Below are 10,927 nucleotides of genomic sequence, written 5' to 3'. Positions count from 1 at the left end.
CATACAGGGACCTTTTTTGCAACCTTATTCAAAATAAAAGCAGAGCTACATCACTCTTCCTTCTTCAACTTCACGAGCTTCATACTCTTCCTACTCTGTGTTCACAATTTCTTAGAGATCAAAAGTTAAAATGGTGATGTGTTTCTGTGGTAGGGAAGCGGTGGTTCGCACCTCCTGGACATCAGCAAACCCTGGTCGGAGGTTTCTTTCTTGCCCTCAAAAGGTAAGTGTTCGATTTTGCTATTTTACCCTCATTTTGGAAAATCACCCTCATGTTTAGGGTTTATTTTTTTATGTGAAGGGTTCCAGATGCCGATTCTTAGGATGGATTGATCCTCCCATGTGTGCACGATCTATGTTGATAATACCCGGATTATTGAGGAATATCAACAATGTAAACTATCAAGTGGCAAGATTGAAGATGTGTTTGTTTGCAAGTTGGTTACTATTTGTGGTGGTTTGGGTGCTTTTCATTTAGTAATAAGCAATTAGGGACCCCTGTAGTTGCATGTAATTTTTGGGTGTTTTTTGTCTTATGAAATTGTAACAAGGGAATGTGGTAGTTTTTGGTATTTGATAATGTAATATCAGTTTAGGGTTATTTTGGACAACTTCAGAATTTTGTAACCTTTTCAAGGATATAATGACAATGTATTGCAGTTATCACCGAATGTTAATGTTTATTTGTTGTTTCAGAAAACAGTTCTTATAACCAAAAATGTGTTCCATAAACATGACAACCAACAGTTGGTATAAACCATAAACATCATTCTTCAACAATGACAAAAGGTTGACATTAGTTTCATGACCAAAAGGGATAAAAGACCAAAATAAAACCATTACAACAAATTAGTTTTAAACCATTACATCCAAATGCACAAAAGTTGTGCTAAACCAAAAGATAAGTTTTTAAACAAAATACACTAATTCCTGCATTGACTGCTACCTCCATTCCCTCCTTGACTGCATCATGCATTCCCTCCTTGACTGCTTCCTGCATTCCCACCTTGACCCTTGCACGTCCTTGAGTTATGCCCCCTATTGTTGCATTTCCCACACCTAACACTAACAAACTTTCTGGTAAGTTTTTCAGGTTCACCTGCACCATGATTTTGCATCTGTTTATCATATTTTTCATCTGCACTTCTCTTTCTCTTGGTCTTAGGTCTCCCAGGTTGATTGTGATGTGGTGGTGGTGTTAATTGAAATGGACAGGTACTTTTTGGCCACATGGCTCTACCCTTTATAGGGTCCACAGTGTAAGAGTAAGCTTCATTCCATGTTTGAAGCCAATACACTTTGTTGACATAAGTGTAAAGCTCCCCAACTTTGTCTCCACTATCAGCCATTTCATGTATTGTAGCTATGGCATGCCTGCATGGAATCCCATTCAATTCCCACCTTCTACATGTACATGACATATTTGTCATGTCAACCACATGCTGGTCATGCCAAGGACCATAAACTTCATACTTTGTAGTCCCATTCCATCTAGCTCTATATTGGACTGAAGCTTCCCTATTTCTCTCAAGTAACTTTGGTGCTGTTGGAGTGAGTGGACCTGGAGCTTTGGACATCACTTTCTTCACATTGCAAATCCTCTTCATAAGGTACTGCCTGATGTACTCAAGACAACTTATGATGGGCTTATTCCTACCATGAATAAGCTTACTGTTGAAAACCTCACATAAATTGTTGAGCAATATATCTGATCCTGCTCTGCCTGTATTAAACAAGAAAATTATATGAACTAAACCATATACAATGAGCACTAGTAAAGCTTCACCTAAGTTAGGGAATGTAACCTGAAAAGTGGCTTCTGGCCCAATGGTGAGGGGGGATTTTCTTCAACCACTCAAAAGCATCCTTATCAAACTTGTTAAGTTCATTCATGTAGTGTGCAAATTCTGGTACTGTGGTTGCTATTACACACTGCCATAAGTGATCTTTATACTCTTTTGTTTTCCATTTTTTCCTCATGTTCTCATAAATATGTCTTAGACAGAATCGATGCTCAGCCTATGGGTATAGTTGTGCAATAGCAGGTAAGAGTCCCTGTAAAGGATTATTTCACATAATCATTGCAACAATCATATACAAATAAACTATTAGTAATACAAAAAGAAGAAAATAGTACCTTTTGTCTATCACTCATGAAAGTAAAGTTAGAATTTGAGTACAACTCTAAGTCATCTCCCAAGCATTCTAGAAACCATTTCCAACTACTCATATTTTCAGTCTCAACAATGGCATATGCAAGTGGGTATATACCGTTGTTTGAATCCAATCCAACTGCTGTGAGTACTTGGCTTGGAAAGGGTCCTTTCATAAAGCACCATCTAGTCCCAGAATATCTCTTAAACCTGCTTTAAACCCTTTCTTTAATGCCCATAAGCAAATATACACCCTTTTAAACTGCCTTGTTTCTCTAGTACTGTTAGGCTCATTAACAACCTCAAGCTTCACAGTTGTACCCACATTAGTTGCTTGTAGTTCCATAAGATAATCTCTTAACACCTCGTATTGCTTTGTGTAGTCACCACTCACTTGCTTTGTAGCTGTTGCTTTTGCTCTCTGTACTTTGTGTATGGACACACCAACTTGAAGCCTCTTCTGAACTTGCTCTTGAATGCTTCGAAGGGGTATTGTAGGGTTAGACTCGACCATATCTAAGATTTCTGCAGATATATACTTCGCAGTGCAAGCCCTAAGTTTTCTAGTTTGAACACAAGTATGTTTGTCCAGTAAAGTTTTCACATACCAATAATCACTATCTTTTGACCGTGAAGTCTGCATTGACCAAGAACAATTTAATTTATTGCCCTTACCTACCCCACTTGCATTTACATTAGGTACATTACCTTTACACACAACCCTAAGCCTTGTTTTGTCGTTTTTCTTGAAGCCAAGATTCCTTCTAGTCTCAATGGCAAGTTTGTTGACTTTGTCCTTAATTTCCTTTTTACTTTTATACTTTTGACCCACTTGAAAAGTAACTGTATGGACTTCACCACGAGAGCACTTCTTCTACTTCACTATCTGTTTTAATATTGCTTTCCTTCTTTCATCATCACTATCTTCACCTAATGAGTCCCATTCATCATGATCAATTACTTCAACATCTTCAACATCTTCTGTATCAACAACTTCATTTTCAGTCTCAACACCTTTTCCTCTGTCAACATATTCAACATCTAGATCAACATTCATATAGAAATCACTCATGTCCACCTCAATATCACTTACATAGTTTTCTTCATCTTCAAGAAAGTCACTGTCTTCCTCACTCCCTTCACTACCCCCTTCACTACCTCCTTCACCAAGTCCTTCACAAACTCCCTCACTTTCAAATTGAACTTCCCCTAGTCCTGTGCCAAGTTTTGCACCAACACCCATACTCTGATCATTACCATCATTAAAAGTATATTGATCAAAGAAAGGATCAAAGTCTTCAAATTGAAATGGTTGGTCATCAAAGGTATCAAACTCTCTTGTATTTACTTCTTGGTCACCAACATTTGCACCTTGATCATGAACTCCTATATCTTGATCACCAACAGCTGCACCTTGATCACTAACATTTGCTCCTTCATTACGAATTTCAACATGTGTATCTTGAGCACTAACACTTGCACCTTGCTCACTAATATTTGCACCTTCATTACCAATTTCAACATGTGCATCTTGATCACCAACAGTTGTAGTGTGTTCCAAGTTGAAACACAATTTCTTACTACATGATTGACTCCCATCAACTAACCTCAATCTCTTATTTGAATTGTATTCGGGTGTCTCATATCTTACTAAACACAATTCAAGATTTGGGACATCTTGATCACCAACAGTTGCAGTGGGCACATCATCTGCTATTTCCTCAATTATGACCCTAGGTTTAACTCTTGGAGACATAAAGTATGTAAGTAACTTAGTTTCATTATGTTCAGTGTATACCTTGATGATCTTATGATGTTCAATGTACTGTGCAAGACTAAGTACATCAATATCATTCCCTAGAGCTCTAAGACCAAACTCCAAATCTCCATTTGGCAATTGATAGTGGTAGTAAATGACTGGTGGTACATCATAACCAAGCTTCAGCATCACCTCGTCCAACTCATGCACAGAGAACTCATCCATGTCTACCAAGTCAATGTGGTCTAATTTTCCTTCAATGTAGCATATCCCTGGGAATTTTGTGAACCTCCCTCCATGATGGAGCTCAATAGTGAACATCGTGGGATATCCTTCTGTAAAAATCATGAACCAAACCAAAAAAACAATACTTTATATGGATTATAAAAGTTTTTTTTTTGTTTCAAAGAAATATGTAAGAAACATAGTACGTTACCGTAAATTCGGATTGCATCAAAACACTGATTTCTTGGCCTGATTTCCCACATTTGGACCATACTCGTGGATTCAAACTTACGATTGCGGTTGATGATCAAATGCAAGATTTCAATGAACGATTAGGGTTTTCGATCAACAAGTTGGGTTTAGTGCGTAGAGTGAAGGGTCATTAACTGTGTATATCATTCAATATGGCGGTAATCGATGATATGGAGGTGGAAAGATGAAAATACCCCGGTCTTTATTGCATGTAACGGAGTATATGGACGGAAGTGAATGGGAGGGACCAAAAACAATGGAAAAATCCAATTTTGGACCAGTGGTGCATCAAAGTATCGTTTTGGATCAAAGTCGCATAATTTTGCCAAACACAGGGACCATTTTTGCAATTTTGTCTAAGAAAACCACATGCAAATTCAAAACCAGATACAATCCTTAGAAGAACATTAGTTCATTGATATATACTTGAAAATGACATCACTATCTTACTATATATATATATACATTAAGCATGTTCTGAAAATTCAAAGAATCAATCTCTAATGAAATTGTTAATTCAACAACTGTGGAAAACAGTAAGCACCGCCCATAGAGCTTTCTTTTATTGTGTTCATGGACCTTGTCATTTGTATTCGTCGCTTCTTGTGCATGTTTTCTACTATCTCAAACCCTTCTTGCAGTTTTCTATTTGCTGCTTCCAGTCTCTCCAACAAATCCATTACTCCGCCATTTCCAATCTTTGAAACTTTTTTTGAATCTTCCAACTTCCTCTCCGTATTCATATTCAGATTCGTTGGCTTTACTTGCTGGGATGACGTTAGTTTGACATCGTTTGATTCTTTCTTGAGCCATTCATCCACTTTGCGTTTCCATGATTTCATGAGTGTCGCTGCAATCCGGCAAACTTTCTCTGATGAATGCTTTTTAAGAGCACTGACGGTTCTCCCGATCATCGTTGCCTTCAGAGTTTTCATGGATAACTCCATGGACTGAAGCATCTTTAATAACTCACACACTACCAACTCAGATTGAGATTCATCTCCGCTCTTGTCAAGAATCTTCTTGATCTTCAACACCTCAGCAACTCCCTCATTATCCCCAAGATCGTCAACTAATTTTTCTTCAGAAGTCACTAAACCCTTTTGAATTTGGAACTTCGTTTCTGTATTCCACTTCGCCATCGTCCGTTGCTGTTTGCAGGTGGGTGCGATTTGCTTCTCCATCTGTGGCTTTCCATGGCTGTTGTTCCGTTCCCAGACTTCTTCCTTACACAGAACAGAGCTGCTTAACACCTCTGAAACTAGTTTTGTTTCATCTTCCATTTCATGAGTTACCTTTGGGCTCTGTTTCTGATACTTATCACATTCGTAGTGCTTGATCAACTCATCGGAGAAGAGAATCTCAGCAATCTTGTGTCTTCTACTTTGGAACTCCGTTGGTTGATCAGAAGCCGCCACTATGATCGCTCTCTTGATGATCTCAAATATATCTCCATTTTCACCTCGTAAGTAAGCCCTCCAGTCGCGCATCAATGCAGCACATTTAGAGTCTTCCATCAGATTATTAGTCGTTTCTTTAGGTAAAAACGTTGATTTGGATGACACCCAGGTATCAAGAACTAGAAGTACAGGAGCAAAATGTTTGTTTAATGATGTGATGAGATATGTGAATGGGGTTTGTGTGCAGATTGGCTGCTTTAAATAGGATTGTGATTGAGTGCTGAGGAAGAGTGGTTTCCTGATTATTTGAATTCCGAAAAATCATCTCTTTTAATTAAAGATCTTTCTATATTTAGCAAGTTACTCCATCGATCTATTTTGCAGTTATTAAGCCCTTGATTGGCGGGCAAGATATTAAAACTTACATAGTTAGGCTTGGCAGATGTAATACCGCACTTACCATATTTTTACAATTTCAAATCATTTTTTGTCTCAATCCACAAAAGATTTGAAATTTTTTGTCATAGTAGTGTGATACCAAACCAACCACAATATATATTTTTATGCATGAAGGACAACATTTAAAAGTGTATATTTTTTTCCCATGCCGTAAAATTGTAACACTTTATATAGGGCTGTCAATTCTCAACACGACACGCGATACGATCCATGACACGACACGAAATAAATGGGTTTGGGTTGAGTTTATCAGCACGCCAACCCACTAACCCATCAACCCGCCAACCCATTTATTAAACGAGTCATATATGGGTTTCTTAAAAAATAAATGGGTTGACCCGCCAATCCGTTTATATTTTTAATAAAAAAATTATTATATTTTTAAATGTATTTATGTATCAAGTATTAATATTTAATGAGTATTATATAATATATATACCATTTATTCATAGACCATTTGATTGTTTTGATATTATTACTCGTGGTGGATGGTCTAAGGTTATAAATCGTGACCTATAAGGCTGAGTCTGTAACATGTTTTTATGAATGATTTTATTTTTCATTTGGATGTTTAAGACTTAAATATCTAAAATTTGGACCCACGAACCCACCAACTTGTGAATCCGTATAAATAAATGGGTTGGTGGGTCATATATGGGTTATGTTCCAAACCCGCCAACTTGTGACCTGACAATCCGTGACCTGTATATTTTAATGGGTCGTGTTTGGGTTGACATATTTTGACCCGCCAACCCACCAACCCGCGACACGCCAACCCGAACACGACACGATTGCCAGGGCTAACTTTATATGTATACCTCACTTTTGTTTTAGGGTCGGTTCCGTATGCAGTCTTATGCATAGAAAAAATGACCAAATCATTAATATTATTATTCAATATTAATTTATACAACATATCTACTTTTATGTTTTCACTATATAATATAATTAATAAGCATTCTTTTTTATAATTTAATATAAAAAACTTTTTGTTTATAAAGTTTATACACAACTAGAGGGGTTACCCGTGCGTTGCGCGAGACAGAATGTGTTTGTTTTCGGAGACAAATAAGGAAGTACATTGCATAAATTGGTATCCAAATTAAAGTATGTTGCTATTCTGTGTAATTACCTGATATACAAAGTAGAAAAGATTTTTTATGCCAACTTTGATGTTGTAGAAGCTATATAAATGACAATTTCAATAACCTGTTGTTGGACCTACAATTAATTATAATACAAAAACAATACACAAATAAGTTCTAATAACTTATACATAAATGAAAAAAATCTAGTTTTTGCATGGGTTGGAATGGTCTTATTTTTTTTTGTTAAATGTGTACATTGCTAAATGTTGAATATGTGGAAGTTATTCATATAGACTACATAGCAAAGGCATACAAATGATGATTAAATAGCAAAAACATAAATTTTCAAAAGTACGCATCTCGTTTTGGTTTTTGCATTTGCCGGCATCTGGTTTTTGCATTTGCCGACTTAAAGTGCTTAAAAGTAAAATCTCTGAGTGATTTCACCGCTTTCCTTTTTCTCTGCATAATAAAATAATTAAACTGTTAAATGTAATAAATATTAATGTACTTTCCTTAATATTTTTTCTATTATATCAATACTTTCATTTCTTTCTATTTCAACATTGTGCTTTGAAAAATCTATCCAATTAAAATAATGTCATAAAAAAGAAAGCAATTTTCATTGCAATAGTTTGAATAGGATTCTCAAAACATAATAAGAAAAAGAATCTTGTAATAGAACAAAATGGAAATAGGATCCTATAATAAAAAAAAAACAAATAAATAAATAAAAAAGTATGTTACTAATTTTTTGTATTTAGTTAGCCCTGAGTTTTTGCAGAATTCAAGATCATATATGACATAACTAAGCTCTTTTTTGCTCCCTAAACGCAAGATAATGATTAAAAATTATCCGCAGAAGAATTACCTCAAAAAACAATTGTTGTTGTTGTTGTTGGTGGTGGTGAGGTTGAGTGGCAACACCCAGCTGCATCGGGATATTTATATTATTATTATTATTATTATTATTATTATTATTATTATTATTATTATTATTTCTGTTCTGATCTGTTTACCATTCTAAACATGTCAAGTTTGGTTCCAAAAGCATAAACTGAGCTCTTAGGTAAACTAATTCATCCTCTATCAAGGCCTTTGAGAGTGCCTTTAGAATTATAGTTTTCAAAAAGCAAACTATAAAATCTAATGTAAAATGAAAAAAAGAAAATAGAAACTTTAAAGTGTTGTTTAAACCAGAAAAGAGTGTTCTTCCATCTGGGTGAAATGTAACTCATCGTACCCCTGTTGCCTGGACAATCAATAAAAAAATTGTGGGCCTACGTGGATACACACAGAAGTTTTTAGATGTATACCTCAGGCCGAGTTGTTCCAATCAAGTTAACAAAATAAAATAAGAGAATGTTTCCGATTTATATTTAAAAGTTCCTAAATCAACAATTAAACAATAATTTTTATCCGATATTATTGTTTGGCCAGAAGGGTAAAATGATCATTTATCAAGAGAAAATATTAACGAAATAAAATAAGGGAATGTTTCTGATTTATATTTAAAAGTTCCTGAATAAAAAATTAAACAATAATTTTTATCCGGTATCATTGTTTGGACAGAAGGGTAAAATCGTGATTTTACTAACCAATGCATCATTACTTCGACAAAAGGATAAAACGGTCATTTACTAACCTAGTTAACAAAATAGAATAAGGGAATGTTTCCGATTTAAATTAAAAAGTAAACAAATAAACAATTAAACAGTAATTTTTATCCAGCATCATTGTTTGGATAGAATGGTAAAATCGTAATTTTACTAACCAATGCAATGGGTGGAAAGTAGTCAAATGGATCTGTAAATGTCTTCCACACGCTAGCATTACCATATCTACAAAAAAAAATGTAAAAAAGATGATTAAAAGAGTGAAGGAACTCACTTTCTTAGGCATTATCGTAAAACCCATAAACTTGAAACATTATAACTTATGTTATTTGATATATTTTATATCAAATAATACACATTTAAATGAATAATAAATTAAAACTACACTAAAAAAATATACCTGCCTACTTTCATGGTTTCCTCTTAAGATAGTAATTCGTTGTGGGTAACGCACTTTGAGAGCCACCAAGAGCTGAATGGACAAAAAACTCGTATGAGTTGTGAAAAAAGTGCTACAAACTTGAGATGATTACATTAAAAGTCATAAATGCCCTTTGTCTCTTCTAGCTCTCAGAGCTTCACCAGGCTAGAGGATGTTCCAGCAGCCACCAAATTCATATGTCATATTAATTTTCTTTTAAGTAGATAGGGGTAACAAAAGAAATATATAAATTATGTATAATATTGGTAGATAAATTAGTTTTACACCAAAATATAATAACCAGTTTGTAGATAGGTACATACATGTATACAACATGCAAATTGACAACCGACACTCACTTCAATGATTGATAGGGAACAACCTGCTTTGATTCCCCTATATTCCACTAACACATTAGTAAATTTAAATTGGAAAAAGAATAATGAATATCATAATAACCTGGATGATAGAACCTCTCAAACAAAGATTAAGTATTGTCCATCTACAACCTCGAATTCAACATTCCATTTCAATTTTTAGTAATCGGGTTTCCGTATGTCAAAAATCAACTTCCCTATTTGAAACAAACAAGCTTCAGCCATAGGACTCTTTGCAGCCGCCGCCTTAAAGGCCTCAACAGGTCTTTAAGCTTCACCAATCAAAACACTAACGATTGAATCGATACATGATGGTAGTGGATGACTTTTCTGGAAAATGTGACAAAAGTGAGAACAAATTTCAGTTGGCGGTGATGGATATCTCAAAGGGGAGATAAGACGGTGGAGAAGGACCGAGAAGCAAATGGCCTTCTTCAACGATGGTGGCAACGAACGACCACTTGGTCTGGTGTGATAGGGGTGGGAAGAGAAAGAAAGCGGTGATGAGAAAGGAAGAAGAAAAGAATTAGATTAGACGAAACCACAGAAAAATGTGGATCACCACTGCTGTAGTTGCTGCTGCAGCCGCCAACGACCTCCATCTACTGCCGCCGCTGCTTCTATCATCGCAGGTAACAATCACTGCCTTACCGTCGTTGATTTCCTACTGATTGATTAGACGAAACCAAGAGACATACCTACAATCATGAGATGACAAACGGAAGGGACAACCTAACCGTGTCCGACTCCACTGCGCCGAAAGACGACCTAGAAAACGCAGAGCATCCATGGAGAAGCCGAGATAATGACGGTGGGAGAAGGAAAGACAGCGAGAAAGAGAGGAAGAGTCGATAAAAGCAGTCAAAATCAGTCTGGGAGAGGAAAATGAAGTTGTGAAAGGATGGATGTAGAAGGAACCGGATGTAGAAGGTCGTAAAAAGTGGCAATGGAATGTGGGATTAAACTAACCCAGGTATGCTAAGTAACCTAAGGAACAGTACCCTGGTCAGGTATTGTTCCTAACTTTCATATCTTTATATATATATATATATATATATATATATATATATATATATATATATATATATATATATATATATATATATATATATATTAAATTGATCAAACTAATAAATTTAGTATTTTAAATGGTTAAAAAAGAATATCTATAAATTAT

The 10,927-nt window shown here is 35.5% G+C and overlaps 1 protein-coding gene across 1 annotated transcript; it reads right to left on the bottom strand.

Moving 5' to 3' along the window:
• Positions 1 to 968: 968 nt before the first annotated feature.
• Positions 969 to 1,421, bottom strand: LOC145010255 (uncharacterized). Its single transcript, XM_078968820.1, has one exon. The coding sequence runs from the start codon at positions 1,419 to 1,421 to the stop codon at positions 969 to 971; it is 453 nt and encodes a 150-aa protein (XP_078824946.1).
• Between the last annotated feature and the right edge of the window lie 9,506 nt (positions 1,422 to 10,927).

The sequence above is a fragment of the Lactuca saligna genome, chromosome 8 (genome assembly GCF_052625555.1).
Source record: "Lactuca saligna cultivar CGN05327 chromosome 8, ASM5262555v1, whole genome shotgun sequence".
Taxonomy (NCBI): Eukaryota; Viridiplantae; Streptophyta; class Magnoliopsida; order Asterales; family Asteraceae; genus Lactuca; species Lactuca saligna.
Note: the sequence above shows the minus strand (reverse complement) of the source record. Positions and strands in the feature narration are given on the sequence as shown.